The 8,769-nt window shown below is 40.9% G+C and overlaps 1 protein-coding gene across 1 annotated transcript; it reads right to left on the bottom strand.

Annotated features, from left to right (window-relative positions):
* Positions 1–211: 211 nt before the first annotated feature.
* On the bottom strand, positions 212–8,047 carry LOC124136686 (acid-sensing ion channel 1A-like). Its single transcript, XM_046502676.2, has 5 exons — positions 6,833–8,047; positions 5,989–6,070; positions 3,769–3,887; positions 2,285–2,380; positions 212–1,330 (listed from the first exon to the last, which is right to left on the bottom strand). Exons 1-5 carry the CDS (start codon positions 7,289–7,291, stop codon positions 731–733), a joined length of 1,356 nt encoding a protein of 451 aa, XP_046358632.2. The 5' UTR covers positions 7,292–8,047; the 3' UTR covers positions 212–730.
* Positions 8,048–8,769: the final 722 nt, after the last annotated feature.

The raw sequence follows: 8,769 nt of genomic DNA, 5'->3' as shown, positions 1-8,769 counted from the left end.
TTTAGTCAATCATGCCCACTTACTATCCCCAAATGGTATTCATACATCATAACGCCATTTTCTAAACTTAACATGTGCATTTCTGACAACGGCTGTCAGTGTTATCGACGTCACGAGAGAGGGAATACACCCAGTGGGATGTATGTATACTTGTCCGACATAATTTATTATTCAACATTGTCTCTGCAAAGGATTGACAAAGAAACACAAATACTATTTGTAACTTTATTGAAATTGTGTGACGAAATAACTATTCAAATAACAAAGTCTGGTTTTGCAGAACTGCATGTATGGTGCAAATGACCCATTTAGAGTGACGAAATAACTATTCGAGTACCAAAGCCTGGTCGTGCAGTAGTAAATTGCCAGTAAAGTTGCCAACCACCCCAAGCATCTGGCAAAACTATGCAGTGCATAAAGCTTGTTTCTGGATAAAAAGCATATGAAATATACAAATAGAGATCAGTGTCACAAATTATCCTTGTATATATGTATCACTGGATTGTCTGGTCCATACTATCTAATATGTATAAGCCCCCGTCATACGACTGGAATATTCTACCTCAGTCAAACACACACACACACACACGCATGCACGCACGCACGCACGCGCGCGCGCACACGCACACGCACACGCACACACTCACGCACACACACTCACGCACGCACACTCACGCACACACACTGTGTTGTATTATTCAGGGAGCGATAGCTGACTAAAATGTTAGCTTCATTGCAAAGATTTCACATTTATTCGTTTGGTATTGCTTTTATAACACCAATAAGCACAGAGTCTTTGTACTGCGAAGTCTATTAATTCCACACCAGTAACAACACTTGCTCCCAAAACTAGACTCAAAGCGCCCCCTATGTCACAGAACAGTTCAAGGACGGAATACCCATATCGCTTCTCAATGCTCTGATACGTCATTGACGACAAGTAGACGTCTACAGCCACGTAGTTACTTCTCCAGTAATCCGGTGTCTTGTTGGTGGCGCTTGCTAGCGTGGAGAGGTATTCTTGTGTCATCCTCAGACTGGATGATGAGCGGACATTGAACGTGGTGTAGGAGCAGGTTTGTGGACAGGACGACTCACATTCTCTAAGAGTTGATGGATACCGATACATTGCTGGGACCAAACACTGAAGGCCTTTCACCGCTGAACATTGTTTTCCATTCCCAGGCATATATATGTCACGGCATGAGCACTGCTCCAGAGCATACTCGGTGAGGCATTCAATGCGGCAAGCCTCGCGGGAGTAGGGTTTGTTGTAGTACTTGAGTCTCTTGCTCCCACACTGATCCATTCCTTTTGGTGACGTTGTCGTCTTGAAACATGAAAAATCAGTTAGTTAATGGAATGAGAACGTGGATGCGTGAACTGTTGACAAGGAACTTGAAAACCAAACCTGAAGCTAACACCCAGGACAACATTAGGGTGGATATATGGGTACTCCCTGACTTGACATGTACAGTGTGAGTAAGCCTGATGTACAAATATTACATGTGGGGTAAACTTGTGATTAAAGCCTTTAACCATCACCCTGTTTCCAATCTCATTAAAATCAGATCTTAGTTCTGGCTATCGCTAAACAAAGATCTGAGGACATCCCATTACGGGTATCGTCAGAACGACCTTTCATCCAACCAGTCAAAGTGTCGCTTACCAGATCATGAAAGTGACAGCCGGAATGTGTTTTCTAATCACGCAACCTCGAAAACGTTAACACAGGGTATTCCGAGTGACACTTGTGGCCTGTACTACTGATTCCGTCAAAATCATCGTCTATCTCTCGCCTCCGTGGGATATACTTTTGAACGTAAGTGGGAAGCACTACCATACAATCTCAACCATATAATAGACATTACAGAATGATTGTTTGTTCAGTTTTCAAAATTTTAATCGAGAACTGTGTCAACATATTTTCAAAGCGTAGTCTGAAATGGAAGTCGCCAGGTTAAAACGAGTCTCGCAAAGCTCGAGAAAGCTGCTTTCTAATTGGCTGATGTCATTTCAGTGGTCGGTCAAAGTTCGCGAAAAGTCGTTCTGGCGTGACCCGTAATGGGGTGTCCTCAGATCTTTGTTTAGCGGCAGCGAGAACATAGATCTGATTTTTAGGAGATTGCCCTGTTTCTAAATATGGATTCACTATGCAATTGTGTCTTGGTATTCCCTGGACAAACATGGCAGTAATGCTGGCTGGATTGATGAAGCACTCAGTAACTCAATGCTCGCAACACCAAATCACTAAGTCATTCGTATAGCTCACACATTATCTTACCGCTAGCTCCACGCCATAGAAGTACTGTGAGCCTGGAGTGAGCGCCATCCCTATGTCATTCATCAGCAGTGGGACGTCAGGGGAATGCACGGCAATCTGACAAACACGCAGCGAATAATCAACAAAACGGTTTTTGTTGTTGTTTTTTAAAGACCTTTGTTGCAAATGTAGGGAGAAATGTTATATCGTTTAGTTTTCTGATACTTTCAAAATTGTACCTTTTTCGCATGGTAGCAAATGAAGATAACTACAAGAATTAACTAATCCTACCATGTTGCTATCAGGCCAGGATGCAACTTGATGCAGATCTTAGACATTGAATACCTTGCTCGAACCCACGAGCACGTGCATGGCGCTGACAAAGCAAATCTCATGATCGGCGCGAATCTGAGATTCGAACCCCGACCAGCGCGCCCCTATAGTCAGCTTAAAGGTATAAACTTGTAATGACATAAGCACCTTGGCCTCGTTCCACAAAACGATCGTAGCGCTACGATGACCGCAAGCCTATGTTTAAGTATTGGAGTTAAGATCACCTTAGCGCTAAGATCGGTTTGTTGAACGGGACCCTGGACCACCGGAAGGACAGACACTTAAGATGAGATGGATGACATAAAAATCCCGTAAAGAGTGAGTGAGTGAGTATGGTTTTACGCCGCTTTTAGCAATATTCCAGCAATATCACGGCGGGGGACACCAGAAATGGGCTTCACATATTGTACCCATGTCGGGAATCGAACCCGTGTCTTCGGCGTGACGAGCGAACGCTTTAACCACTAGGCTACCCGACCACCCCTCCCGTAAAGAAGTTACTATACTTGTGTAATGATATTTTACTTTAAATGACTTTTCTAGACTGACTGTTGTCATTTTTTGTTCCTGAATCACAAAGTTGTCGTCCGTTATGGTTGGAGGTTGCTGGGTTGAGATTCGTCATCAACGCCTGTACAAAATGACGACTTTCCCATTTGTTGTTTACCCTCCTCTGGACGAAAATCTTATGATCCATCCGAATCCAGGTGTCTCGAATGTGTCAAATCTACGGTTGTGTCGAACTCCCAGTCCGGTTTAGGTAACTCTCACTATATTTAACACAGGGACTATTTCAACCTACATATCTCTAACTGGATGTGTCAAATTCACGGCTGTCTGAGTTAACTTGAGTTAAAAATGGATCAAACTCAAATTGATAGAAAAGCACAACTTTGCATTCGAAATTGTATAAGTTTAGTAACATGCACATAGATACATTAATGTTGATGTTTTTAAAAAAGTCCTTTTGTATTTGTGTTATTTACCCAATATGCACCATATTGTAGGCTTGCTGTCTGTTGCCTGATGGCTTGGTCATACGGTAATAAAGTCGAGCACGATGTATGCCAGCGCTTACAATAAAGGGTAACCAAGCTTGATTATATATATTACAAGGAAATACTCTCTCCTGAGTCATATTGTCTTCAGTTTACATAATGGCACACACGTACCATAAACCCAGGACCCTCAGTATTCTCGCGACTCCTTGTGAATTCTTCTGACTGCGCATCCAGAAGTAGGTGTAAACCGTAATGTCGGCCCGAACCGACGGTGGATGTACTGCCATTGACTGAAAACAATACAAACCAAGATGAAAAAATACTGTCAACGCTTGAGAATAACCAAGCTCGATTACGAAAAATTCAATTCGGCGTTAAAGGCTAAATGGCGGGGAGAAGAATGTGAATGGATAACTGAAAATAAGTGAAGACACCGGGTGTTTCGAAAAGGGTAAACATGTCCTGCCCTCCCGGTAGCACCCGCCACTCACACTGTTTTTATAAAAAGAAAATGTCTGTTGCCTTCAGGGTACAGAGGAATATTTTGACACAGTCGTTATCGATTCAGAGGTGGTCTACATATATCTATCGAAATAAATACGATCTCATTCTAAAATCTGAACTCTCAAACAAATAATGTTATTTCCCTTAAAGATGCTAAACGGAAACATGGCAGAGACATCTTACTGATGTGATTTGTGGCTGGATAATTATACCCCGTCAACGCCAGAAAACAAAATCGATTATCCGCCATAGACATATTTTATAACCTGTCAATGGTACAGGGGCACAGATTGCCCAGGCGTCAAAGGCGCTGCAATTGTTTTTTCATAGTTTTTTTCATAGCAATCGCAGAAAAGAACCAAGTTCCATTCTGTCAAAACATTTGATTTTTCAACTTTGTACACCACTAGCCCACATGACAAACTTAAGGAAAACCTTCATTCCTTGATCCATGGGGCTTTTTATTACAAAACGTGATGAACACAGATACAGTTACCTATCCATATTCAGACGTTTAGGACAATTTGGGAAAACTAAAGCAAATGCCATTTGAAGTTTACTGAGAAAACAATGTGTGAAATGGTGGACTTCCTTATTGATAACATCTACGTAAAATTTGGGGGTAAAGCATTTAGGCAAGAGGTAGGCATCCCCATGGGCACCAATTGTGTGTCCCTTCTAAGCCTCTCCTGTGGACCAATCAGACTCCACCTCTCGTATCACTTGCATTTGTTTCAAACAATATGGCGGCGCACAGTCAAGACGATCGGATCGATAATCAAGATCTATATTGTGATAAAACGGGTCTAACATCACGACGTGCATCAAATCACTTGAGTACATTGATTAAAAACATGAAAAGAATTGGAAAATATATATATCTGTTGACAACCAGTTGGCGGTGCACATGTTTTGCAAATCCTGCAATCGACCGAAATCTGCATTTCATTTTACTAAAGGGATTTCGATTTCATTGCGCCAATTTGATTGGACTATGCATAGACTCGTTAGTCCAGCCAAAATGTAACTCCATAACACCAGCCTAGTTCGGGAAGGGTGGAAACTGGACTTTTTTAGTCAGTTAACTCTCTTGCCTCGGGAAGATTGGTATATCGATGATCTGATATCGTTCAATAACAATCAAATAAATAGCCAGTTCCCTTCCAATGATATACCCACCTGAACTAGACAAAGAGAGGACAACTTTTGAGATACAATCGAGCATGCGCCTTCTACCAAGATTTCAAATACCTCATACGACTCTTGCTTAGAAGTTGTTTGATCAAGGTTACAACATTCAAGGCCTCAGTAAAGCTTTCAACAGGTTTGTGGTAGACATGTGGAGGACATTTCCAAATTTGAACAATTGACTTGCCTTTTCATGTGTTTGTGTTGGGTGCCACCGGTGGGGCAGGACACGTTCTACTTTTCGCGAACACCTGGTATCATTACTATTTGACAGTGATTCATAAACACATGCTCATGATATAGTCGGAATTGTAAATCGGCTCTGCTAATATCAGACATTTCTATTTGATATGAAAAGGGTTTTGTCGCTTTATCTTAAACCTTTATCCCGACGTCGGAGGCTTTCCTGCGATATCAAGCCTCCAACATCGGGATATTACTGATATACTGTTGATGGCAAGTATCCTTCCTTATTAAAACGTTGCAGTCAAAACTAAGTGATCGAAGCTTTAACCTCAGCGTCGTGGTAAGATTGGCAACCGATTGCACGAAGCATCTTTGTACGAAAGAAACCTTAATAATAGGTCAGAACTGTTTAGTTTGTCGACGCTTGGGAACTCTGAAAATGTTTTTTTTGTGATGGAAAAAATGCTACATATTTTCATTATGAAAATAGTTTTGTGTGGAAATAATTGATACCATTGAAAGAGAAACACACTCCGATCTCCGTTTTCATCTCGGTCAAGTGGGTTGCATCACATTCTTGCTGCATCCAGTCACACTGAAAAACATTTCGTACCACAAGAAAAACAGAAAGTACTGAGAATTTGATATACAGTTTGGGGAGCCATGTATATCCATGGGAGCATCCATTTGATTTGTATTGGTGTGAGAATAATCTATTATTTTCCAGCTGTAACCAACACAATTTGTATTTACTGAGCACAATCAAATAATCTATTCATTGTCATTAATAACACAAACATTTTGAGGTTTGGCTATTTTCCATAAAACCAACTATTCATTTTTGTCACCACTGCTAACAAACTATTCATTTTGGGCCTATATCTATCTGAACAAGTATTTCATTAAAAAAACTAATATCTGATCAGGATTCAACTTTCTTCCAGAAACATCTTCGACTTCAACCATATCTTCCCGTGCTTTTTTTCAGGTGGACAAGTGATCTGCCTTTGCATGTGTTTGTGACGGGTGCCATCGAGGGCAGGATACGCTCACCTTTTCGCTAACACTATTTGATAATGATTCATAAAGACATATTCATGATATAGTCGGAATCCTGCAATAGGTTCTGCTTTTGGCAAACATCTCTTATTATCATAGACAGGGTTTTGTCGCATTTATTTTGAAACAGAATTTAATAAATAAATAAAATAAATTCTGTTTCAAACAGAATTTCCAGGCTCCCCAGGCAGAAAATATATTGTCAGTCCCTAAGGGCTTTCGGGGACACAAAAAGCTTGTTTCTTAGGTCTTATATATACCGAAACACATGTGGACCGATAATAAAAGGATTGCTTACCTTTATAACAGAATCATTGACGTCAAAACCATACTTAAACATAGCGGTTTCAATAGAATCTACATCCACAACAGAAAAGTCGTAGTTGGTGTCATCAAATTTTACACTTTCTTGGAAATCATATATAAATGCTTCTTTAAGCGCCCCCGTTAGATTGAGTTGATCCATTTCTGATTTCTTAAACATGTTGGTGTTGCACACAGTCACCGTAGGGAACTGCAGTGTCTGCGCCAACCTGACGTCGATATCGACGTTGACAGGCACGGACAGATAAAGCTGGACCTGTTTGGCGATGTTGAAGGCGCTGAAGGTGAGCCCGCTACACACAACCAGGAACCAGAAGGAACGCCGCAATCTACCGGATGTGACGTCAGCGATCTGTTTGACTCCCTGCATGGTCAGCTGGTCTGCTAATCTTGGCGGAGGATGAACACGATTCTCGTCCTTGTTTACAATCATTTTCGGCTTTAGAGAGTATCACAGATTGCCAACGATGGCCAATCTATAAAATCAAAAGTCTTAAATGTCACATATCAATGGCTCTCACCTGGCAAACAGAAAAACCTGTATCGAACAGGTGTTGGTGTGTCGCTGATCACAAATTACACATCAACGTCTACAGTGCCGACTGTTTGAGTAAGATATTTGAATCTGGTATACTAGAAGAACTATTTCTGTAAGAAGAACTCCATACCAATGTCGACTGTTTCAGCCATGACGCCCGTCCAGCTCACAGTGAGATGCCTGTCCTTGTGCGTCACATACAGTGTAATGCCATACACCCACGGAAGTTTATTGATTAAATGTGGACATATCCAAAAGGCATTAGTTTTATTATGGAAAGACCTTTATCGCTTTAATTTGCAGACAGAAGTATAAACAACAGCTCCAATTACATTTCCCATTACCTCTGTGAATCAAATTGATCTGTTTGTACGAGATGATGGGTGCAATGATGAATTACAATTGAGGATCACAGAAATGCATTACAGGACATAGCGTATTCAGTACTCAGTAAATGTTTGGGTGACTTGTTTAATTGAATGAATAACAGCACAGTCGTGCATTATCCATGATCATTTGCCTATCGTTGTCACGTTCCATCAGCTTTTGTATGTGGGCAAGACTTGTGTCTTTAGAATAAAGGCGACAAAACCCTTTCTATATTCATTAGAAATCTCTGCCAAAAGCAGTGTCGATTGTATGAATTAATATCAAACAATGATCATACCAGGAGTTCGCGAAAAGCTGAGACTCGGGGAGAGAGAGAGTGAGAGAGATAGAGAGAGAGAGAGAGAGAGAGAGAGAGAGAGAGAGGGGGGGGGGGGGGATATATATATATATATATATATATATATATATATATATATATATATATACACACACAAAAATGAGGTAAATGATTTAAGAATTGACCTTCACTTTGTGTGAGTTCATTGGAGTATGAACCTTCATAGAGTGAGGGCCAAACTGTATGAACGTCGGAGCTTGCGGCGACGTCCATACACTGTTTGGCCCTCACTCTATGAGGTTCATACTCCAATGAACTCACACAAAGTGAAGGTCAATTCTTATATAATTTTTTAATTTGAAGTTCACACGATATACGGCTTTTCCATTGGACGAGAGGTCGGTCACATGACCGCGAAATTGACGTTCATAAGTGTATGAACGACACAATTAGACGTTCATACGTTTTTCACGAGACCGTGTTCTTGAAATGACGTAACGCTAACGGACTACTTCCACATTCCTGGGGAAACCCCTGGGAATTCCCTAGCACGAAAACATACATAAACATTATTTCTGATCATTTAGAACCTTTAATCTTGGTCTCAGAATTTTAGTATACATTGAGAAACGCAAGAGAGATTGACTGCATGATTGTTCACGAATTTCCTCGCTACGGCCCATCCTAATGAACAAACGAAAAAATG

The sequence above is a fragment of the Haliotis rufescens genome, unplaced genomic scaffold (assembly GCF_023055435.1).
Source record: "Haliotis rufescens isolate VD_foot unplaced genomic scaffold, xgHalRufe1.0.p SCAF_1, whole genome shotgun sequence".
Classification (NCBI taxonomy): Eukaryota; Metazoa; Mollusca; class Gastropoda; order Lepetellida; family Haliotidae; genus Haliotis; species Haliotis rufescens.
This window is presented reverse-complemented; position numbering and strand designations above follow the sequence as displayed.